The 25,191-nt window shown below is 50.6% G+C and overlaps 2 protein-coding genes across 2 annotated transcripts in view; both read right to left on the bottom strand.

Annotated features, from left to right (window-relative positions):
- The window catches only part of LOC306891750 (uncharacterized protein), a 209,039-nt gene that overhangs the window by 123,125 nt on the left and 60,723 nt on the right, over positions 1–25,191 (bottom strand). The gene's annotated exons all lie outside the window — the stretch shown is intronic.
- LOC306891757 (NLR family CARD domain-containing protein 3-like) overlaps positions 1–25,191 on the bottom strand; it is a 34,366-nt gene that overhangs the window by 2,106 nt on the left and 7,069 nt on the right. Inside the window, exons 9-12 of the mRNA XM_079452268.1 lie at positions 18,585–18,758; positions 10,818–10,991; positions 2,211–2,384; positions 1,645–1,818 (exon numbers count right to left, since the gene is read on the bottom strand). Of these exons, the coding sequence (XP_079308394.1) occupies positions 1,645–1,818; positions 2,211–2,384; positions 10,818–10,991; positions 18,585–18,758 (696 nt within the window). The remainder of the gene's footprint in view (positions 1–1,644; positions 1,819–2,210; positions 2,385–10,817; positions 10,992–18,584; positions 18,759–25,191) is intronic.

The raw sequence follows: 25,191 nt of genomic DNA, 5'->3' as shown, positions 1-25,191 counted from the left end.
TGCAGGCGGCACATATTTTGTTTTGTAGGCTTGTCTGTTTTTATGTTTTTAAATGTTGCTTACGTTACCATTACGATGTGTTTATGTGGTTGCCAATCCAAAATAATAGAGTTGTTACATGAACAAAGGTGATTTTGGTTACATGTGGAATAAAGTTTTTTAATCCACTGCAAATCTTCAGTTTTCTCCCATTTTGCGATTTATTGCTGTATGGCATGTCTATTTACCTTACCGTGTTTCTATCTGCGGTCAGTAGTTTTGTCAAAGACGGTTTGTGTCGTTTGTTTAAATTAAAATCTGATAATACTAGTTAACTTTAAATGTAGTCATTTATTAGTATGGGTCTATATAGGCTAATATATCTATCCATTAGTAAAATAATCCCTTCAATGGCGTTTACAGAAGCCAATAAGGAACATAACACGTATGTCTAACTAGACTATATTAATTTACATGAAGAAAGAACCACAAAGTCAGGGGAAACATTACAGTATTTCAAACTGACTTGACAGAACGCATAGTGAAATGAGACCAGGTGGACAGCAGCGAAGTAAATTGAGTATTGTATTTTATTTAACAGTAAAAAATATAATAAATTGTACCCACAAACCTGCGCAAGCGTGGAAAAGATCGTAATGTGATTAACGTGCGGTGAGGGTGATGCGTCATTTCCGTTCTATTTGAGCCAAACTGCACTAAAGTTGCGCAGAGCTGTTTTCCTTGAGTCCGGCGCCCTCAGCGGGTGGTGATTGGTTGAATGGTAAGCTTGAATCTGATTGGCTAAAGAGTACGACAACCCAAGTGGAAGGGGTTGCGTCGACAGGAGAGTCTCAAAAAACACACACACACGTCCAAGGCGATTCACACGTGTGTGACGATTTGCACATTCGTAAAACAAGACAAACGCGTACATTTTAACTTTTTGAAAGTTATGTACGCAGTTGTATGTTTGCGAAACGTAATTTGTGAGAAAATAGTTTTGTTTTACGCACGTGAATTGCTTTTCGTAAATGTAAATATATACTATGTGCACGAAAATTAGGTTTTATGCATGCGAAACTGTTTACGCATGTGTGTATCTTGTTTTACGCATGAATAATTAATGAGACTAAAATCGCTCCATACTTTACCCCTGATTGCTCTGCAGTAATGTGCCACTGTATAAAACTACTTGTAAGTCGCTTTGGATAAAAGCGTCTGCCAAATGAATAAATGTAAATATAAAAGCAAATAAAGTGTTTTTCATCTATTAAATGAGAGCAACAACAACTAAAATAAAACTATTTTAAAGCGTGAGGTGGCTGGTAGTAAAAGAGCAGCAGGTGGATCTCTACAGCAGCTTTACGTTACTTCAGATCTGAAGCGAGTGTACAGACCAAACTTCACTTGCATTTACAACAAGTCCACTGAAAGTGTCATGAGCACTAATAGATGAAACCACAGAAACATGTGTCGAGTTTGTTTGTGACGGCCTACGACTTTAGAACAACGTCAATATATTAATTAGCCCACATGACCCGCGACTAGTCGACATCAAGCTTTAAATGTCATGCCAGAGCATTCATGTCGACTAGCTTGAGCAAACCCTACAGTGTGGGAATAGTTTATAGAAATATAATGATTTAAAAATAATAAAGAACTCACAGTAATGTCTGTAGTTGACAGTGTGGATTCTTCAGTAGATCAGAGAGCAGCTTCACTCCTGAATCTTCTGGATTATTACAGTTCAGATCCAGTTGTGTCAGATGTGAGGGGTTTGATCTCAGAGCTGAAGTCAGAGCAACACAACCTTCAGATCCAATACTGCAGAACGCCAGACTGAAGAGAGAAGAAAATAAATGAAATAATGACAATAATTAATAGTACAATTATTTAATATAGTTAATTATACTTTGATGAATAACAATTGAATAGTATATTTAATAATGTATCAAATTATTTCCCTTTTTACAAGATGTAATAAATTAAATAATGGTAAATCACTGTCATTTTACAATAACATCATGAATAGTTTATTATATTGAAGTTAGTTATTAAAATGATCTCAGTTTGGTGATAATTCTGTATGAATCTGAATCAACAGAGAGTCATTGACTGACAGTCACTGTTGAGTCTCTTACATATAAAGATGATTCTGATAAACTTATGAAGACCTCCATTTACATAATACATACACATGTTTAACTTTATTGCTTTAAGGATTTTCTTACTTTAGTGTCTTCAGTTTACAGTTTGTATTCTTCAGTCCATCAGAGAGCAGCTTCACTCCTGAATCCTTCAGATTATTGAGACTCAGGTTCAGTTCTGTCAGATTTGAGGAGTTTGATCTGAGAACTGACGCCAGTGATGAACAACTTTTCTCTGTCAGATTACAGCCACTCAGACTGAAAGAGAAATAACAAGATAACAGTGGGTCACAATGTTAGTATAACTGTCGTGAAACAGGGGTGAACGTGGTGGAAGAACCCAAGTACAGGCAGCATTGAAGGGGTTAACAAATAGTTAATATATAAAAGCAACAAAATAAACATCCACAATGGGGGAAAACACTAACAAAACTAAGATAAAAAATTGAAAACAAATACTTCCCACACGGGGGGCAAAAACAAACTACACTCAAAACACAACGTCACACAGAGAATCAGGAACAATGACAATGTGAACATCACACACAGAATCTTGACAGGGCACAAGCACAACGAACGAGCACAAGACAAAAAACATGCGGGCACTTTATAGGGAAACTAACAAAGGAGATAACAATGGGCAGGTGTGGGGAATGAGACACAGGTGGAAACCAGTACTAGGAACGAGAGGGGCGGGGCCAAATGACGAGACTGGAGAGAACGCATATTAAGTCCTGATTGACAATAATACGTCTCTCTCCACATAAACACGTGGGTCTGTCATGATTCTGCCCCTAGACCAGAAAATCAAGACAAGAGATGGCAGAATCATGACAGAACCCCCCCTTAATGAATGCCCCCTTGCGTTCACCAAAGGAACAGACTAACATGACTGTAAATGTCTTATAAATTGAATTAATATTTTCCTACACAGTTTATAAAATATTTAATATTTAATTTGTATGTGTTAAAAAGACATTATAGTTTGACAGTGTCACCTTGTCTTTTCTGCTTTTATTTTGTAAAAAGCACTGTTCTTCCTCGGATGTTTTTTATGACGCTAAACTTCCCGCTACACTCTTTGCACAATGTGGTGCTTACATTTCGTCTGAAGAACGGTAAAAAAACATTTTAGTAATTTATCATGCTCATCCATTTGAATCTTATAAAGAAAGAGTTTACATGGTGATTTACTTTATTATTTTGTATTGCTCGTTCATGTTATTTCTAAGAGCTCCGAACTGTGATGGTGTGTCGAGCTAGAGAGCATGTTAGCTGATGGCAGAAACTCTTTGAATTAGCGCCCTTGGAGAAGCGGAATGAGGTATGATGGAAAGGTGTGGAGTTTATATTATTGTCACAAGGGATTTTTAGTTGAAGACAATGTCAGTACCTTAATTTGTTTGTGAGTTTATTGCGCATGTTATCAATATAAAAACATATTCTTTCTGTGAACAATTATAATATATTGTATCTCATTTAAAAGCAGCATGTGATATTTTTTTGTTATAAAGGCTTAAAACATATTTTATTTCATTTCATGTTGGTCATTTGTTAAAATTATTTGTATTGTGTGTAAACATGATTAATATGTGAAGCTGCATAGAAGCATTTTGTATTTCTTCTGTTCTTCTGTAGTTTTCATGGTGTTCATGGTGCTCGTTGAGAGGAATAAATAAATTGACACCCGTTTGAAACTCTCTGCGTCACGATGAATATAACCAAGGGGTGAGACCAGCATTGAAAAGCACCGCCAGCTCCTCCTCCCCATGGACCATCTCCTCTGCGACATTGTGGAACCTGTCCAAGTAACTTTCCAAGTCAGTATTCCCTTGTTGGATGGCACAGAGGAGACGAGGCTTCCGGGACGGTATAGTCATTGCTGCCTGCTGGGTTCAATATTGGCTCGTTCGTTCTGTCGTGAAACAGGGATGAACGTGGTGGAAGAACCCAAGTACAGGCAGCAGTGAAGGGGTTAACAAATATTTAATATATAAAAGCAACAAAACAAACACCCACGATGGGGGGAAAACACTTACAAAACTAAGATACAAAATTGAAAACAAATACTTCCCACATGGGGGGCAAAAACAACCTACTCTCTCAACACAACGTCACACGGAGAATCAGGAACAAAGACAATAGGCTTGTTTGAGATGCGCCTTGCCTCGCCTGAAATGTAGGCGAGAGTAGGCGGCTGCAGTAAGGGGAGGGGTAAAAAAGACCTTTGAAGTCAGACACTTCCAGAATCTCTCTGTTCCCTTTCTGTCGGTCTCTCGACGTTGTGTCGAACCGACAGATGGGGTTTGACTTAAGAACCTATCATCTTCTGACTATTTTGAAAAGGCGAATGAAATTGCGAATGAAATTTGCATGCCGGACTCCGCCCCCGGATATCCGGGTATAAAAGGGAGACGCATTCATTCACGTTTTGTTCTTCGGAGCCTTCGCATCTGATGACAATCCTTCTAAAAGAGCTGATTTCTCGACGTGGTGCAGCAGACTGTCCCTCATCAGTGACTTCCCCATGGCTATTCAGACGTTGCAGTCACGGATGGCTGTGTTCTTTTAAGAGCCTGCCACCACCTCGTTTGCTTCCCGTCCTGTGACCGCGGTGGCTCCGGCCACGGTGTCAGCGACAGCGAGCAGCGTGGGTGACATGGGGATTTCTGTGAGCGTTAAAACGTCAGCCACCGGCTCGCGGATCGTTCATGCCCCGTCTCGCTCGTCTGGCCACTCCCCAAAAGACGGCACTTCGCCGTCTTGCTCCTTTCCCACGTACTCGGACACGATGCGTGACGAAAATGAGATGTCCCTTGCAGCATCGGAGGGTGACGTACTGGCTTCCGACCCGGATGATTCCTTGGAGCTCCCTCCCCCGGGAGGTTGAGCTCGGGATGAAACAGACGTCTAAAAGTCGGCCGTGCGCTCTCGGGCTGCCGCGACCATTCGGAGGCGATGCACAGCACCGCCTGACCCGGCGCTCGCGGCTGGATGATTGGTCATCGGGGCGGGGCGCACCCCCCGGAGGAAGACGTCAAGGAAAGGTCCGCCATCTCATCAGCAGCCGCCGCGCTCCTGATGAGGTGAACCCAAGGAGATCAAGATTGGGCCTGACCCCAGCCATTCCATCGCTGCCGGGTCGGACTGGGATTGTTCCTGCCCCATCCCAACATCTGCTGGGCCCCTTCGGGGGCCTGGTGCCCACATGTTCACAAGAGCTTTCGTTCCCCCTGGGTCTTTCTCACAGCCGCTCTCACCCTCTGCGGACGGTGTTCGGCGACTCGACATTGCATCACGGTGATGCGCAGCGCAGAGTATAAACATAGCCAGCCCTCAGCACTCTCACCTCGACGGTGCATTGAGCTGTGCCATCGCCAGGCAGGAAACACAGCGGAGCTGGTCCCTTCCCTTGGGGGTCTCCCCTGGCGGGGGACCGGCACTGCTGGCGGTCGAACCACCCCCACGGGGGCGATGAAGCAGATCGTACCTCTAGTCCCCCTGTTTCGGTCTTTGGGTGCTTGGGTAGCACTTTCCAAGCCGTCACGGTGGCTACAGAATACGGTCCGTCTCGGCTATACGATCCAATTCGCCAGGCCTCCGCCCAGGTTTCGGGGCATCCTCTTCACCTCAGCAGAGGCAGAGATGCTCCTGTACTACGGGCCGAGATTGCCCGTCCCCCGGCCGAGATGTCCAGTGGGTTTTACAGCCCGTACTTTGTCGTCCCCAAGAAAGGCGGAGGGTTGTGCCCTATTCTCGATCTGCGTACCCTGAACAAGCACCTGCAGAAGCTGCCGTTCAGGATGCTCACGCAGAGGCGCATCTTGGCGTCTGACAGACGTCAGGATTGGTTCCTAGCCATCGACCTGAAGGACGCATACTTTCATGTCTCGATTCTCCCTCGTCATCGGCCGTTCCTACGGTTCGCTTTCGAGGGACGGGCATATCAGTACAGGGTCCTCCCATTCGGCCTGTCTCCACAGTCCTTTACGAAGGTCGTGGAAGCCGTGTGCGGGTACTCAAATTTCTCGACGACTGGCTTATCTTGGCACACTCGCGAGATCGGTTGTGTACACACAGGGACTTGGTGCTCCGGCACCTCGACCGATTGGGAGTACGGGTCTACCAAGAGAAGAGCCAGCTCTCCCGGGCGCAGAGCTCCCTTTTTTCTCGGTAAAGAACTCGACTCCGTCTCCATGACGGCACGACTCACCCTAGAGCGCGCACAGTCAGTGCTGAACTGTTTGAGCCTTCTCAGTTATTATTTATTTCAGAGGCTCCTGGGGCACATGGCATCCTCGGCGGGGGTGGTCCCCCTCGGGTTGATGCACATGAGACCGCTCCAGCACTGGCTACAGAGACGAGTTCCCTGGAGAGCGTGGCACACAGGCAGCAGGCGTATCGTCATCACACCTAACCCCCTGGTCTTCAATGAACTTTTGTTTTACGGGCCGGAGTCCCTCTCGGGCAGGTCTCGAGGCGAGTCATGGTGTCAATAGACGCCTCCTCGCAGGGTTGGGGTGCGGTGTGCAACGGGCACGCAGTATCGGGTCTGTGGACGGGCCCCCGTTTGCGCTGGCATTCAATTGTTAGCTGTTATACTTGCGCCCCTGCAGTAGGTGCTGGCAGGTCGGACAGTACTACTGCCGTAGCGACCGCAAGGGTGGCGTTCGCTCACGGCAGTTAACGCAACTCGTCCGACGCCTCCTCCTGTGGAGTCAACAGGTGACGAAGTCCCTGCGTGCCACAAACATCCCGGGCGACCTGAACCAGACAGCCGATGCGCTCTCTCTTCAGTCTACGCCTCGGAGAGAGTGGCGACTCCACCCCGCGCAGTTCAGCTCATTTGGGTGCAGTTCGGGCGGGCGCAGGTCGACCTGTTTGCCTCCCTGGACACCACCCATTGCCTGCTTTGGGACTCCCTGACCGAGGGCCTCCTCAGCACGGATACCCTAGCACAGCTGGCCGCGGGACAAGCGGAAGTACGCCTTCCCCCCCAGTGAGCCTCATTGCACAGGTCCTGTGCAAGGTCAGGGAAGAGGAGCATCAAGTCTGAGTAGTTGCGCCTTACTGGCCCAACCGGACTTGGTTCTCGGAGCGAATGCTCTTGACGACAACTCCCCCCTGGCCGATTCCTCTGACTTTGCAGGGGAAGGGCACGTTGTGGCATCCCAGACCAGACCTCTGGGACCTCCATGTCTGGCTTCTGGATGGGACGAGGAGACCCTGAGTGGTCTACCCCCTGCGGTGGTACAGACCATTACACAGGCAAGGGCCCCGGCCACGAGGCGGCTTTACGCCTTTAAGTGGCGCCTCTTCTTGTCCTGGTGTTATTCTTGTGGAAAGGACCCACGGAAATGCTCGATCGGGTACGTGCTGTCCTTCCTTCAGGAGAGGCTGGAGAGGAAACTCTCCCCGCTCATCACGAACCAGTTGCTGGCAAGCCCCTGGGGCAGCATGACCTGGTCATTAGGTTCCTGAGGGGAGCGAGAAGGCTGAATCCGCGCTCCGTTCCCTCTTGGGACCTCAATGTGGTCCTGGCGGGCCTTCAGAGGCCTCCCTTCGAGCCCTTAGGAGGCCGCTCTTCCTCACCTCTCGATGAAGACGGTCCTCCTGCTGGCGCTCGCTTCCATCAAGAGGGTAGGGGACCTACAAGCATTTTCCGTATCCCCGGATTGCCTTAAATTTGGGCCCAGTAACTCTCACGTGATCCTGAGACCCCAGCCTGGCTACGTGCCCAAAGTTCCCACCACTCCCTTTCGGGACCAGGTGGTGAACTTGCAGGCGCTCCCCACTGGGGAGGAAGACCCAACCCTGTCCGTGTTGTGGCCGGTACGCGCGTTGCGCCTCTACCTAAACCGCACGCAGAGCTTCAGAGCAGCTCTTTATCTGTTTCGGAGGTCAGCATAAGGAGGGCTGTCTCCAAACAGAGGTTGGCGCACTGGATCGTGGACACCGTTACGACGGCATACCGATCACAGGACTGCCCGTGCCCACTAGCAGTGAGGGCACACTCCACTCGGGGTGTGGCCTCCTCAGGGGCACTGGCTCAGGGCGCCTCTCTGGCAGATATGTGTAGAGCTATGGGTTGGGCTACGCCTTCGCGAGGTTCTATAACCTCCGTGTAGAACCGGTGTCAGCCTGAGTCTTGCATGTTGCCAGCACGTGAGACCGGCGGCCGGTAGGGTGTACGCCTGCGAAAGCACCTTCCCCCCCTTCCGGGCGGGTCAGTGCGCTAATTCAGCCTCACTTCTTTCCCCTCGGGCGAAGAACAGGCATTCCATCCATCACTAAGCACTCCATGGCGGCGGACTGTGCGGAGCAGCCTGCCTCCTATGGCCGGGTATCAGCTGAGTTATCACATAGCTCTAACCGGACCTAGTGCCCCACACGTAGTAACCCCCCAAAAGGGTGGTTCCGTCTGACGTTTCCTCATGAGATGGTCCCCCTTGTGGTGACCCATGACCTCCTCCAGGTGGACATCCACCTAGCGGTACCTTGGTCTGCGCTTACCTCCCATGAGTTCTCCCCTGCGGGCGAGACCATGTTGGTGTCTCCACTATATTCCTCCCTGCGGTGGGAAGTGGTCTCCGTAGCGCATATCCCCCTTCAGGGAACAATGCTTCCCCAGTGGCCCTACGGTACTGGACGGCTTCTCGCCATTAGAGATACAAGGCCTCCGTCTGTGGTGGCCGAGGGCAGGTGCCTCTCATCTTTGCCAAAGCTCTGGGACGCCTTGCCAAACCCACTGGATGGTTAAAATTTCGCGGTAGCGCTCGCGTCTGACACGCCTAGGCCAGTCACCGTCGCTTCGCTAGAGATTGTGACGCCGCATAGTGCTGTGGCGTTTTCCATAGGAACCCCATCTGTCGGTTCGACACAACGTCGAGAGACCGACAGAAAGGGAACGTCTCGGTTACGTATGTAACCTCCGTTCCCTGATGGAGGGAACGAAACGTTGTGTCCCTCATGCCACAACACTTGTCGCCCGCTGCAGCAGTCAAGAGATGCTCTCAGGCTCCTCAGCACAAAAGGTGAATGAATGCAGAAACCACACAAAGATGAGGCATTATGACTACACAGTCCATTTAGATATGTATGCGTGCATGTATATTTTTAATGGATTTATTAATTCACACAAACATACAATAGAATAAAGTGAAAATTACAACAAGGAAGAATTCTAATGATGAGAAATATAAAATAAACGCATGTCCTAATTCTTAACTTCACTAGGCGTGTTTTGATTTTGTTTAGTTTGCATGTAAATATAAATAAACAGATGCGTAATCTAATTCTTAGAATGAAGAGAAAATTTTTCAGTTGACATTCTCAGCCAATGAGCATGAAGCTGTGTCGTCAGTCAGTCGTTTCCCATCATGCTTTTGAATAGCGCAGTCGGAGGAGAGCAACTGCGCTCGACTGCTCAATCCGACACAGCCGGCTCGCCGTCGCGAGAGTTTTTTGGCACACGTCAGCATGAAATCAGAGCAAGGCGGACGTAACTCGGACACTTTTCTAACCGGCATGCAGCTCGCAGTGATCACCGGTGATCGGTTCTGCGCAGATTTTGCTCATCTCAAACAAGCCTAACATCACGCACGCACGCTTGACAGGGAACAAGTACAACAAACGAGCACAAGACAATAAACACGAGGGCACTTTATAGGGAAACTAATAAAGAAGATAACAATGGGCAGGTGTGGTGAATGAGAGACAGGTGGAAAGCAATACTAGGAACGAGAGGGCCGGGGCCAATGACGAGACTAGAGAGAATGCATATTAAGTCCCAATTGACAATAATTTACATTTACTCATTTGGCAGAGCAATCAGGGGTGAGGTGTCTTGCTCAAGGGCACTTCAGTCATGACCTGCTGGCACTGAGATTCCAGCCGGCAACCTTCTGATCACAAGCCCAACGCTCTAGGCCACTAGGCCACAACTGACAATAATAAGTCTCTCTCCACATAAAACACGTGGGTCATGACAATAACACTTATGACTGTTTTCTGACTGCATGATGGATCTTTCTGATTTAAATAACGCTGCACTTGCCACAGATGAATAAGAGGCAAAGCATTAACAGATGGATCTTTAATGATCACTTTTGCTGCAGAGTTAGAGCTTTAAAAACACATTTTAATGGATATGAGGGTTTGTGTTTGTTATCTGTAAGTCTCTGTGCATGTTCATGCATTCATTCAGTGTTTTGGATTCTTGTGAAGGATTTGTTTAGATGTGATGTGGTATCATTTATGGTGACGTTACTTTGGAATATCGCTGTTGTTTGGCCGGAGGAAATTTTGCCATAACAGAGGTTTTGTTGAAATGCTGCTGATGTCAACTACATCAATTTACACAAGAATTCAATTCAATTCAACTTTATTTATATAGCGCTTTTCACAATTTGCATTGTTCCAAAGCAGCTTTACAGGGGAAAAAAACCCCAAAAAGGGTTAAACACGCTACATGGTGTTTATATAGTAAAATAAATTATTCTAGTAAATAATATCTAATGTCAGCATCTCCTGGTGGTTTATTTAGCATATGTTGCATTAAGTGAATGCAACATATGCTACAAGAGTGAAACAGCAAAGAACAAGAGTGAAACAGCAAAACATAAACAGGAAAAATACTCAAATGTCACTTGTACTGTAATAAACTAAATGATAATTTGATCAATAACTCACAGTAGTGTCTGTAGTTGACATTGTGGATCCTTCAGTAGATCAGAGAGCAGCTTCACTCCTGAATCTTCTGGATTATTACTGCTCAGGTCCAGTTGTGTCAGATGTGAGGGGTTTGATCTCAGAGCTGAAGTCAGAGCAACACAACCTTCAGATCCAATACTGCAACTATACAGACTGAAGAGAGAAGAAAATAAATGAAATAATGACAATAACATTAAGACATTCATCAGGAGTAAAATTATTTAATATAGTTAATTATACTTTAATATATTTAAATTATTTCATATATTATTTAATTATTATTCATCAATGTATCAAATTATGTCCCTTTTTTGTCCCTTTTCACAAGATACAAGTTATAAATTAAATGATTGTAAATCACTGTCATTTTACAATAATATCATGAATAGTTTAATATATTCAAGTTAGTTATTAAAATGATCTCAGTATTGTGATAATTCTGTATGAATCTGAATCAACAGAGAGTCATTGACTGACAGTCACTGTTGAGTCTCTTACATATAAAGATGATTCTGATAAACTTTTGAAGACCTCCATTTACATAATACATACACACTGTCACAAACTCTGGTCTCAGGTGTGGTGAGTTGAGGAAGTCCCATAACAAAGTCCAGAGAAAGGTGTGACCATGGTAAACAGGTAAGGGATGGAGCAGTCCCTGGGGTCGCTGACGTGTAGACTTTCCCTGGTTGCACACAGAGCAGGCCTCCACATAGACCTGAACATCCTTCTTGATGAACGGCCACCAAAACCTCAGTTGGAGGAAGTCAAGTGTACGAGCACTACCTGGATGGCACGTCAAGGGTGACTCATGACCCCACTGCAAGACCCGGGCCCGAACAGATAGAGGAACGTACAGGCGTCCGGTGGGACCACCGCCTGGATCGGGCTCATGGACAAGAGCCTCTCGTACCCCTTTTTCCAGCTCCCACTGAAGAGGCGCGACGATCCTAGACCTCGGAATAATCGATGCCAAGGGCTTCTCTTGTATTTCGGGAGAGTAGGCTCGAGATAGGGCATCTGACTTGACATTCTTGGTACCGGGTCTGTAAGACAGGAGAAACTGGAATCGATTAAAAAACAGGGACCATTGCGCTTGCCGAGGGTTCAACCGCTTTGCCTGCTGGAGATATTCCAGGTTCTTGTGGTCCGTGAGAACCTGGAACGGATGCTGAGCCCCCTCAAGCCAATGGCGACACTCCACCAAATCCAGTTTTACTGCAAGCAACTTTCGATCACCCACGTGGTAGTTGCGCTCGGCCTCAGACAGGCTGCGAGACATTAAGGCACAAGGGTGTAATTTTTCATCCTCGCCCCTCTGTGACAGGATGACCCCCACTCCCACCTCTGAGGCATCAACTTCCACCACGAATGGTCTTTCTGGGTCAGGGATCACAAGAATCTGAGCGGAAGTGAAGTGGCACTTGAGATCCTCGAAGGCCCCCGCTGCCTTCGGACCCTAGTGAATCTTGGTTCCTCCTCCCTTGGTAAACACTGTCAAGGGGGCTACCACAGAGCTGAAACTCTTAATAAACTTTCTATAGAAGTTCGCCACCAATGAAACGCTGAACCTCCTTGACTGTGGCAGGTTTGGGCCAGTTGTGGACTGACTTAACCTTCTTGGGGTCCATCTCCAGGTGGCCAGGATTGACGATAAGATTATATTAGATTCAACTTTATTGTCATTACACATATACAAGTACAGTGTAACGAAATGTAGTTTAGGTCTAACCAGAAGTGCAATTAGCAAGTGCAGGATATACAGTTTGAATAAATACAGAATACAATATTGAGAAAATATTATACAGTGTGCATGGACTGAGAAAATATTTTACAGTAGGTATGTTCTTATGAAAATATGACAGTAGGTATGTACTATGAACACTATATACAGATTTTACATTTACATTTAGTCATTTAGCAGACGCTTTTATCCAAAGCGAATTACAGATAAGGAAACATTGGAAGCAATTATAACAACATAGGCAACAAAATACATAAGTGCATCAAACTAGTCCATTAAAGCCTAGCACAGTATACAAAGCTAAGAATAGTGAGGTTAGTAAGTTTTTTTTTTAAAGAAGGAAAGGGAAGAGAATTAGGAAAAATCAATCAGCGACGTTTTGACGGAACCTTAATGATGGCAACAGAGTCTGCTGATCTTGTAGCAGCTGGTAGATCATTCCACCAATGTGGAACAGATCCAGAGAAGGTACGGGAGAGTGACTTTTTTCCTTTTTGGGATGGTACCAATAGTCGTTGTTCCTTTGCAGACCGCAGTGATCTGGCAGGAACATAGATCTGCATTAGCGAGTGGAGATACGATGGTGCAGACCCGGTGTTGGTCTTGTAGGCCAGGAGCATAGCTTTGAACTTTATGTGGGCGGCAACAGGGAACCAGTGTAACCTGATGAAGAGCGGAGTTACATGCGCTCTCTTCGGTTAATTGAAGACCACTCTTGCGGCCGCATTCTGGATCATCTGGAGAGGTTTGATTGTTCAAGCAGGAAGTCCAGCCAGAAGCGTATTGCAATAATCCAGTTTGGACAGGACACGAGCCTGGACTAGGACTTGAGTAGAGTGCTCCGATAGGAAAGGTCTAATTTTCCTAATGTTGTAGAGGATGAATCTACAGGACCGGGTGGTGCTGGCAACATGACTTGTGAGGTTAAGCCGATCATCGATTACCACTCCCAGGTTTCTGGCTATGCTGGACGGTGTAATCGTTGAATGGCAAGGTTGTGGTGAATCTTTGGGTTGGCTGGGATCGCAAACAGTTCCGTTTTTGCAAGGTTTAGCTGCAGGTGATGATCCTTCATCCAAAGCGAGATGTCACTCAGGCATGCCGCGATGCGAGCAGCGACCGTCGGATCGTCCGGTTGAAATGACAAGTAGAGTTGTGTGTCGTCGGCATAGCAGTGATAGGAGAAGCCATGCTTCTGAATGACCGAGCCGAGGGATGTCAAGTAAATGGAGAAGAGTAGCGGTCCAAGCACTGAGCCCTGTGGCACCCCCGTGTTGAGCTGTTGGGACGCGGGACCTCATCTCTCCAGGATACTCTGAATGACCTACCCGAGAGGTAGGACTCAAACCATTGCAACGCCATTCCAGAGACACCCATAGCACTGAGAGAAGACAGGAGGATGTGATGATTGACAGTGTCAAAGGCAGCAGACAGATCCAGTAGGATGAGCACAGATGACATGGATGATGCTTTTGCCAGTCTCAGGGCTTCGATGACTGAGAGCAGTGCAGTCTCTGTGGAATGACCGGTCTTGAAACCAGACTGATTGCTGTCCAGGAAGTTGTTTTGCATGAGAAAGGAGGAGAGCTGGTTGAACACAACTCTCTCAGCTGACCGGAGGCTGGCGCGATGCTCACGCAGTACATCCGATAACCAGGGAGCCGACGGGGATGCACAGGCTGGTCCAGATTCAAAAGGGCATAGGTTGTCCAAGCAGGATGAAAGTGTAGAACACAGGGTGTCTGTGGCATTGTCTGTATTCAAAAGAAATAGCTCATCAGAGGGGGGGAGTGCAGAGAAGACAACATAGGAAAAACAGTAGGGAGGGAGAGACCGCAGGTTGCGCCGGAAAGTGACCATCGGTAAGACATAAGCGATGTCCGGAGCAGTGAGGTCGAGGGTGACGAAGAAGTGATCAGACGTGTGCAGCGGGGTGACCTGAGAGTGATGAGTGGAGCAGTACCTTGTGAAGATCAGATCTAGATCAGATACAGATGACTATATACTATGAACATTAACCGTATGAACATTAATGTACAGGTGGATATTAACAGATAATAATTTTGACTAAACAAAAGTGCAAGTGATTTAAGTGTGCAAAAATGATTGACATTAGCTATTAAAGTTGCAATGCAATAGGTGAGTTAATGCAGTTGTTGAAGTTACAGTGCAGTAGATTAGTTCATGCAGTAATTGAAGTTACAGTGAACAGATGAGTAGATGCAGGTAATAAGGTTACAGTGTTGTAGATTAGTTAATGTATTAATGTATTAGTTAATGCAGTCATTGAAGTTACCGTGCAATAGATGAGTAGATGCAGTTAATAAAGTTACAGTGCAGTAGATAAGTTAGTGCAGTTATGAAAGTGGTCCATTAGTACAAATGAGCATTCAGTGAAATATTCCTGGTGTGCAAGTGAGCAGTATAGAGTGCAAATAATCCTGTACGTGTGTAAAGAGTCCAGTAGAGCAGATAACAAAGTACTGGTGTGTACAGTTCGGTTATGCATGGCAGCCCTGTAGTGCAATGTAAACAATGTTATAGCAGCATTGACATTAAAGGTAAGAGGTAGTGGAATCAGTGGGGGGCAGAGTTCAATAATGAAACAGCTATGGGAAAAAGGCTGTTCCCTTTCTGTCGGTCTCTCGACGTTGTGTCGAACCGACAGATGGGGTTTGACTTGAGAACCTATCATCTTCTGACTATTTTGAAAAGGCCAATGAAATTGGCGAATGAAATTTGCATGCTGGACTCCGCCCCCGGATATCCGGGTATAAAAGGGAGACGGCGTGCTGCATTCATTCACCTTTTGTTCTTCGGAGCCTTCGCATCTGATGACAATCCTTCTAAAAGAGCTGATTTCTCGACGTGGTGCAGCGGACTGTCCCTCATCAGTGACTTCCCCTGGCGTATCAGCAGTTCCGGAGGTGTTTTTCTCTCTAAAAGAGCAAATTTCTACAGCGCAGCATGTCTCGCTGATCTCACGGGTGCAACACACTCATTCAGGAGGGGGAGGGACACGATGTCTGCCTCGCGTGCTCGGGGTCCAACACGCTGACGCAGCCGTTGTGGATAAATCCTGCCCGCACTGCGGGCGGATGGCTATTCAGACGTTGCAGTCACGGGTGGCTGTGTTCTTTTAAGAGCCTGCCACCACCTCGTTTGCTTCCCGTCCTGTGACCGCGGTGGCTCCGGCCACGCCGTCAGCGACAGCGAGCAGCGTGGGTGACATGGGGATTTCCGTGAGCGTTAATCCGTCAGCCACCTCCTTGCAACCTTGTTCATGCCCCGTCTCGCTCGTCTGGCCACTCCCCAAAAGACGGCACTTGCTCCTACCCACGTACTCTGACACGATGCGTGACGAAAATGAGATGTCCCTTGCAGCATCGGAGGGTGACGTACTGGCTTCCGACCCGGATGATTCCTTGGAGCTCCCTCCCCCGGGAGGTTGAGCTCGGGATGAAACGGACGTACCCCGGGTGGCACGTGCCGTCGCGGTGCACTTGTGCTGCAGACGCCGGCCACCTGGGGGGGCCGATCTAGACTCCCGTCCACCGGGGTGCCGAGAACCCACAAGCCGCGGACCAGGCTGCTCCCGCTCTTCACACCATGGCCGTCCTGCAGGTCCATCAGTGAAAGAGTTACACGAGGGGAGACCGACCCAAAGGTAATGCAGGAACTCTGCGCCGCCACCGCCCTCGCCCTCCGGGCGACAAAGGTGGTGGCGCGGGCCCTGGGTCGGACTATGTCCACGATGGTGGTCCATGCACAACTGTTCTGGACGAACAGACCCGAGATGAGCAAGAAATACACATTATACAAATGCTAAAACTGGAGAGATGCTGAGCCTCGCGATGTTCACGCGCCGCCATCTTGTATGCATAGTACCAGATAAACCAGAGAAACTGAGTCTGGGAAACATGAAAGTCAAACTTCTCAGGTTTTACATATAGATGATTGTCAAGGAGTCTCTGGAGAACCCTGCTTACATGCTCCTCATGCTTCTTCAGTGACCTAGAGAAAATTAGGATATCGTCCAGGTATACAAAGACAAACAGGTAGCATGTCCCGGAGAACATCATAAATCAGGGCTAGGAATACTGCTGGGGTGATGGTGAGTCCGAACGACATCACCAGATATTCATACTGACCTGTTGGGGTGTTGAAGGCCGTTTTCCATTCGTCTCCTTGCCTGATGCGCACGAGATGGTAAGATCAAGTTTAGTAAAGATGGAAGCCCCTTGAAGCAGCTCAAAAGCTGTGGCCATGAGAGGAAGGGGGTATCGATTCTGAACCGTGATCTTGTTGAGGCTCCGGTAATCAATACAAGGCCTTAGACCCCCATCTTTCTTCTCTACAAAAAAGAAGCCCACCCCTGCCGGGGAAGTAGAAGCATGGATGATGCTGGCTGCCAAGGACTCCTTAATGTAGGTATCCATAGCGGAGCGCTCGGGGGAGGACAAGGAGAATATCCGACCCCTGGGAGGGCAGGAACCAGGGAGTAGCTCAATGGCACAGTCGTAAGTGCGGTGCGGTGGTAAGGAGATAGCCCGGGATTTGCTGAACACTGCCTTGAAGCGATGGTAAACACTGGGGACTCTGGAGAGGTCGACAGACTCTTGAAACTCAGAACTAGGGGCTGAGGGAATCTGAAGCAGGCAGGTGAATTGGCAAGTGGAGCCCCAGCTTAGAATGGTGCCAGGTGGCCAGTCGATCTGGGGATTATGTCTGCACAGCCAAGGGTGACCCAGGATAATAGGATACTCGGGAGAGTCAATGAGATAGAAGGTCTCCTCCTGCTGGTGTTGAAAGATAGTAAGTCACAGGGACTGAGTCACCTCTGTTACTTTGCCTGGTTCCAGAGGTCTGCCATTCAAGACTGTAACTGCCTGGGGTTGAGGGAAGTAGTTGGGTAGGGATCTTAAGTTCTTTAGCCAAGGTTAGATCCAGAAAGTCACCAGTGGCACCGGAATCGATCATAACCTTGACCCGATGGTGGTGGCCTTCCCAGGACAGAGTGGCTGGAATAGCTAGGACAGCGTTAGTAGGAGGAAATTTTCCACATCACAGCCCTCCTGTAGCTGGGCGGGGACATGCATTTCCCGAAAGCTTGGGGCAAGTGGAGCGGAAGTGGCCGGTAACACCACAGTAGACATCGACGCTCCCCCATGGGGTGTTCCCTCTCGTTGGGAGAAAGCCTGGAACGGCCTAACTGCATGTCCTCTGGAGAATCTTGGAGCTGTTCAGGGGCCGGGGAATTCCTGAATGATGGAGCACAAACTGGAGAAACAGAGAAGCTTAGAGGAACATGGGACTGATACACTTGGCGGCGAGCTCTCTCAGACGATTGTCCAGGCAGATGGCCATTGCTATGAAGGACTCGAGATCCTCAGCTGGTTCTCGAGTGGCTAACTCATCTTGAAGGGGCTCAGACAACCCTCCCTGAAAACAGACTCGGGTCTCAGGTGTGATGAGTTGAGAGATCTACCACTGAGCCACAGAGCAGATAGTGTTGGACCCAAACGAAACACTCAAGGCAATACTCCAGGTAAAGGTGATTTATTTAAAAAAAAAGGTACTTTGCAAGTCCCTAAAAAGTCCAACAAAAGTTCTTCTCAGAAAGAAGTATTACTAACAGAAGAGATTTTGCAGACAATCACAGGAGGAAAATAAAATTAACTCCACGAGGGGAGAAAAAGCTAAATCAAATAACTAAGAAAACCTTACTTGGGATAACTTTGCTTACTTGGAAAGACTCAATGGGACACAGCAGGAGACACATAGCCAAGACTCAAAAACCGAGTGAGGAATAAGGGGAAAACACATCTTAAATACTCTAGGGGAAACAAGGCACAGGTGACCTGGATTACGCTAACAAGGACACAAGAGAAAGAACTAAAACAGAGGGGAATACAGGTGACCTCTAGAGGCCTGGAGACAAACAGCAGGAGGCAGGATGCTGACACACATGTTTAACTTTATTGCTTTAAGGATTTTCTTACTGTAATGTCTGCAGTTTACAGTTTGTATTCTTCAGTCCATCAGAGAGCAGCTTCACTCCTGAATCCTTCAGTTTATTGTGACTCAGGTTCAGTTCTGTCAGATTTAAGGAGTTTGATCTGAGAACTGACGCCAGTGATGAACAACTTTTCTCTGTCAGATTACAGACACTCAGACTGAGAGAGAAATTACAAAACAAAAGTGTGTTAATTTTTTTTAATAAACTTATAATTAAAACAAGTTGGTCTCATTTCAATGAAAGCTTGACAACTTCTATAAGTGACAGTGAACTTCAGTAAAACATGATGTGTGTGTCCAGAAACACCAGAAAAGTATGTCATGTTATTTTCACGTAAATGTAGCGAAACCTTCTGCATAATACAATTACATTTATTAATTGGGGAAATGTTTTTATCCAGAGGGATTTACACATGAGATTAATACAAGAAGAATGAGTTTATCCAAGAGAAAACGTCTCGGTTACGTATGTAACCTCCGTTCCCTGATGGAGGGAACGAGACGTTGTGTCGACAGAATGGGGTTTGACTTGAGAACCTACCTTCTCTGACTGACTTGAACAGGCCAATGAAAATTGGCGAATGAAATTTGCATGCCGGACTCCGCCCCCGGATATCCGGGTATAAAAGGGAGCCGGCGTGCCGCATTCATTCACCTTTTGTGCTGAGGAGCCTGAGGATCTTGCCCCGACTGCTGCAGCGGGCGGCCAGTGTTGTGGCATGAAGGACACAACGTCTCGTTCCCTCCATCAGGGAACGGAGGTTACATACGTAACCGAGACGTTCCCTTTCTGTCGGTCTCTCGACGTTGTGTCGACAGAATGGGGTTCCTCGGAAAACACCACAGCGCTGTGCCGCGTCACAATTCCTCGCGAAGCGACGCTGACTGGCCTGGGCGTGTCAGACGTGAGCGCTTAGCATGAATTGCAACCTTCCAGCGGAAGGGAAGGAGTCCAGAGCTTTCAAAAAAGATGGGAGCCCCTTCCACCGGCCGTCACGGACGGCGGCCTAGTTCTCTTAACAGCGAGAAGCCGCCCGGCACCGTAAGGCCACTGGGAAGCGTCATTCCCCCCTGAGGGAACGCGCTACGGAGACCACTTCCTACCGCAGGGAGGAGCTTAGTGGAGATTCACACACGGTCTCACCGGATAGGGGAGAGCACGTGGGAGACATGCAGACACGAGATGGTGTCGCGAGCAGGTGAAGTACACCTGGGAGAGGTCATGGGCCATCGATTGAGAGCCATTCATGAGAAGACAACAGACGGAACCGCCCTGTGGGGGGGTTACTACGTGTGGAGCACTAGGCCTTGTCTGAGTCACTGCTAGGGCTCAGAAACAGGCCAAGGGGGGCAGGGCTGCTCCGTCGAGCCCGCCGCCGAGGAGTGCTTAGTGATGGATGGAATGCCTACTCTTCGCCCACGTGGGGGGAAGAGGGGAGGCTGGATAGCACCACGTCTCACCTGTGGAGGGGTGCTATCGCAGGCGTACGCCCACCGGCTGCCGGACTTACCTGGCGGTGTCCCGTAAGACTCTGGCAGATACCGGTCCCACGCGGAGGCTGTAGAACCTCGCGAAGGTGCGGGGCGTAGCCCAACCCGCAGCTCTACATACGTCTGCCAGAGGGGCGCTCTGAGCCAGTGCCCACGAGGAGGCCACACCCCTGGTGGAGTGTGCCCTCACTGCAAGCGGGCACGGGAGATCCTGTGATCGGTAAGCCATTGATGGCGTCCACGATCCAGTGCGCCAACCTCTGTTTGGAGACAGCCCTCCCCTTGTGCTGACCTCCCAAAACAGACAAAAAAGCTGCTCAGAGCTCCTGAAGCTCTGCGTGCGGTCCAAGCAGAGGCGCAGTGCGCACACTGGACACAACACGGAAGGGGTTGGGTCTTCCTCCCCAGAAGGGAGCGCCTGCAGGTTCACCACCTGGTCCCGAAAGGGAGTGGTGGGAACTTCGGGCACGTAGCCAGGCCGGGGTCTCAGGATAACGTGAGATTGACCAGGCCCGAACTCTAGGCAATCCGTGGCCACGAAAAATGCATGTAGGTCCCCTACCCTCTCGGCGAGCGCCGCTAGGAGAGCCGTCTTCATCGAGAGACGAGAAAGAGCGGCAACTCTGGGGGGGCTCGAAGGGGGGCCTCTGGAGGCCCGCCAGGACCACATTGGGGTCCCAAGAGGGAACGGAGCGCGGACGGGCCGGTTTCAGCCTTCTCGCGCCCCTCAGGAACCCAATGACCAGGTCGTGCTGTCCCAGAGACTTCCCACTAACTGGTTCGTGATGAGCGGCAATTGCGGCTACATACACTTTCAGCGTGGAAGGGGAGAGATTGTTCTCGAGTCTCGACTGCAGGAAGGACAGCACGCTCCCGATCGAGCATATCCGTGGGTCTTCTCCACGAGAAGAACACCAGGACGAGAAGAGGCGCCACTTCAATGCGTATAACCGCCTCGTGGCCGGGGCCCTAGCCTGAACAATGGTCTCTACCACCGCTGGGGGTAGACCACTCAGGATCTCCTCGTCCCGTCCAGGGGCCAGACATGGAGGTTCCAGAGGTCTGGTCTCGGATGCCACAACGTGCCCTTCCCCTGAGAAAGAAGGTCCTTCGTCAGGGGAATCTGCCAGGGGGGAGTTGTCGTCAGGAGCATTAGCTCCGAGAACCAAGTCTGGTTGGGCCAGTAAGGCGCAACTAGTAGCACTTGATGCTCCTCTTCCCTGACCTTGCACAGGACGTGTGCAATGAGGCTCACTGGGGGGAAGGCGTACTTCCGCTTGTCCCGTGGCCAGCTGTGCGCCAAAGCATCCGTGCCGAGGGGGGCCTCGGTCAGGGAGTACCAAAGCGGGCAATGGGTGGTGTCCAGGGAGGCGAACAGGTCCACCTGTGCCTGCCCGAACTGCACCCAAATGAGCTGGACTGCGCGGGGGTGGAGCCGCCACTCTCCACGGGGCGTCGACTGACGAGAGAGCGCATCGGCTGTCTGGTTCAGGTCGCCCGGGATGTGAGTGGCTAACAGGGACTTCGTCACCTGCTGGCTCCACAGGAGGAGGCGTCGGGCGAGTTGCGATAGCTGCCGTGAACGAATACCACCCTGTCGGTTGATATACGCCACAGCAGTCGTGCTGTCCGACCGGACCAGCACGTGCTTGTCCTGCACGAGGGGAAGGAACCTCCTCAGTGCAAGCAGCACCGCCAACAACTCTAGGCGATTGATATGCCAGCGCAGGCGGGGGCCCGTCCAGAGACCCGACACTGCGTGCCCGTTGCACACAGCACCCCAACCCTGCAGGGAGGCGTCGGTCGTCACCACGAGGCGCCTCGAAACCTGCCCAAGAGGGACCCCTGTCCGCAAAAAGGTCATTGAAGACCATGGGGTTAGGGTGCACCGGCAGAAGGGCGTGATCGGGACGCGTCTGCTGCCGGTGTGCCACGCACTCCAAGGAACTCTGCTCTGTAGCCAGTGCTGTAGCGGTCTCATGTGCATCAACCCGAGGGGGACCACCCCCGCCGAGGACGCCATGTGTCCCAGGAGCCTCTGAAAAAGTTTCAGGGGGACCGCTGGCTGCTGCCTGAAGCTCCTCAGGCAGGTCAGCACCGACTGGGCACGCTCGGAAGAAAGACATGCCATCATGGAGACAGAGTCAAGTTCCATACCGAGGAAAAGGATGCTCTGCACAGGGGAGAGCTTGCTCTTCTCTCGGTTGACCTGTAACCCCAAATGGTCTAGGTGCCGGAGCACCAGGTCCCTGTGTGTACACAACAGATCTCGCGAGTTCGCCAAGATGAGCCAGTCGTCGAGATAGTTGAGTATGCGCACCCCCTGCTCCCTGAGGGGAGTGAGGGCGGCCTCCATGACCTTCGTAAAGACTCGAGGAGACAGGGACAGACCAAATGGGAGGACGCGGTACTGATATGCCAGTCCCTCGAAAGCGAACCGTAGGAACGGCCGGTGACGAGGGAGGATGGACACATGGAAGTACGCGTCCTTCAGGTCGATCGCCATGAACCAATCCTGACGCCTGACGGACGTCAGAATGCGCTTCTGCGTTAGCATCCTGAACGGCAGCTTGTGTAGGTGCTTGTTCAGGGTACGCAGGTCCAAGATGGGGCGCAACCCGCCACTTTTCTTGGGGACAATGAAATACGGCCTGTAAAACCCGGAGTACATCTCGGCCAGAGGGACGAGCTCGATCACCCCCTTCGCCAGAAGGGTAGCGACCTCGGCCCGAAGCACGGGAGCATCTACTCCCACTGATGTGAAGAGGATGCCCCGAAACTTGGGTGGGCGCTTGGCGAACTGAATCGCATAGCCGAGACGGATCGTTCGCTCTAGCCACCGTGCTGGTCTGGGAAGAGCCAACCAGGCTCCCAGGTACTGAGACAGGGGGACCAGAGGTTCGATCTGAGTCATTGCCCCCGTGGGGGGTGGTTCGATGGCTGGCAGTACGGCTCCCTCGACGCGGGGGGGACCCCGGGGAGGAGAGCGGTTCTGCCGAGGTGCCTGTCGGGCGATATCGCGGCATACCGCACCGTCTGACTGAGGGTGCTGGTGGCCACTGAGAGTTATACCCAAGCGTGTGTCTCGCCGGAACACAACGTGGGGTTGCCGAACACCGTCCTGCGGAGGGTGAGAGCGGCTGTGAGAAAGACCCAGGGAGAGAGAAAGCTCTCTTTGTGAGAATGTGGGCACCAGGCCCTGGAAAGGGCCCGGCTGGTGTTGCTGGGACGGGGCAGGCACCGTCCCAGTCCGACCCTCTAGCGATGTAGTTGCCAGGGTCGGGCCCGGTGAACTCGATCTCCCTGGGTTCACCCCGTCAGGAACGCTTCTGCTTCCGCGGAGGTCGGTGACGGGATGGTGCTCTCCTCGTCGACGTCCTTCTCCGGGAGGCCGCCTGTACAGGGGGCGCTGGAGCCGGAGTCTGAGTCGGCGAGGGGCGGGGCTGCTGGGGAGCAGGCGCCGCGCGGGACCTCGACGGACGACAGGCGGCCGGGTCGCGGCGGGGCAGGATACGCCTCCGTCTGCTCCTTTACAGTCGAGAACAGCTGCCCTCGACCGTATCACCAAACAGCCCACCCTGCGCGATGGGAGCGCCGAGAAAGCGAACCTTCTCAGCGTCCCGCATCTGCGCAAGGTTAAACCCAAGGTGTCTCTCCTGGACCACTAGTGTGGACATCGTACGACCCAGGGCTCGCGCCGTCACCTTCGTCGCCCGAAGAGCGATGTCAGTGGCAGTGCGGACCTGCATAAATCCCGGGTCGGACTTTCCCTCGTGCAACTCTTTCCACGCCTTGGCGTGAAGAGCCGAGGCAGCTTGACCCGCAGCGTTGCAAGCCCTCGACACCAGCGATGCCGAAAACTTACAAGCCTTGGAAGGGAGCCTTGGTCGATCTCTCCAGGTGGCAGCTGTCTGCGGGCACAGGTGCACCGCGACTGCACGTTCCACCTGAGGGATGTCGACGTAGCCCTTAGCTGCCCCGTCATCGAGGGAAGTCAGGGCGACCGAGCTAGTCTGACATGCACGCGCCGAGAAGGGGGCGTTCCAGGTCCGACTGAGCTCCTCATGCACTTCCGGGAAGAATGGTACCGGCGCCGACCGTGGCTTAGAGTCACGGCCGGTCCCCAAACACCACGTGTCCAACCGCGAGCGTTGGGCGGACTTACCTGGCAGTGCGGTGCACTGCAGCCCAATACTCGCGGCGGCCCGGGAAAGCATGGTTGACATCTCGACGTCCGCTTCATCCTGAGCATCGACCCCCCGGAGGGGGAAGCTCTAAGGAATCGTCAGGGTCGGATGCCAAGAGGACGCCCTCCGATGCTGCGAGCGACATCTCATCGTCGTCACGCCCCGTGTCCGAGTACGTGACGGAGGAACAAGGCGGCGTACCGCCTTTTCCGGGACGGTCAGACGAGCGAGGCGGGGCGTGAACGGTCCGCGAGCCGATGGCTGACGGATTGAGGCTCACGGTAATTCCCCGATCACCCTCGGTGCTCGCCGAAGCGGACGGCAGGGCTGATGCCACTGCTGCCGCAGAACGGGAAGCACTCGAGGTGGCGGCTGATTCTCGGAAGAACGCAGCTACCCGTGAACGCAACGTCTGGATAGCCATCCGCGCGCAGTGACGCAACGTCTGGATAGCCATCCGCGCGCAGTGACGCAACGTCTGACTAGCCATCCGCGCGCAGTGCGGGCAAGATGTATCCACAAACGCTGCCTCAGCGTGCTGGAGTCCCAGACACACGAGGCAGACATCGTGTCCGTCCCCTTCCTCGATGAGTGCGCCGCACCCACGAGCACAGCGGGACATGCCGCGCTGAAGAATATTAAGCCCTGAAAAGGGCTCGCTCTTTAGAGAGACGCTTTGGCAGTTGCCGAGACGCCCAGGGGAAGTCACAGGAAAAGGGACAGTCCGCTGCACCACGTCGTAAGACCAGCAACACGTAGATAATATCTGCAGAGTCGTCAGCATCAGGATGCGAAGGCTCCGAAGAACAAAAGGTGAATGAATGCGGCACGCCGGCTCCCTTTTATACCCGGATATCCGGGGGCGGAGTCCGGCATGCAAATTTCATTCGCCAATATTCATTGGCCTGTTCAA

Source organism: Barbatula barbatula (assembly GCF_947034865.1).
Source record: "Barbatula barbatula genome assembly, chromosome: 3".
NCBI classification, from domain to species: Eukaryota; Metazoa; Chordata; class Actinopteri; order Cypriniformes; family Nemacheilidae; genus Barbatula; species Barbatula barbatula.
This window is presented reverse-complemented; position numbering and strand designations above follow the sequence as displayed.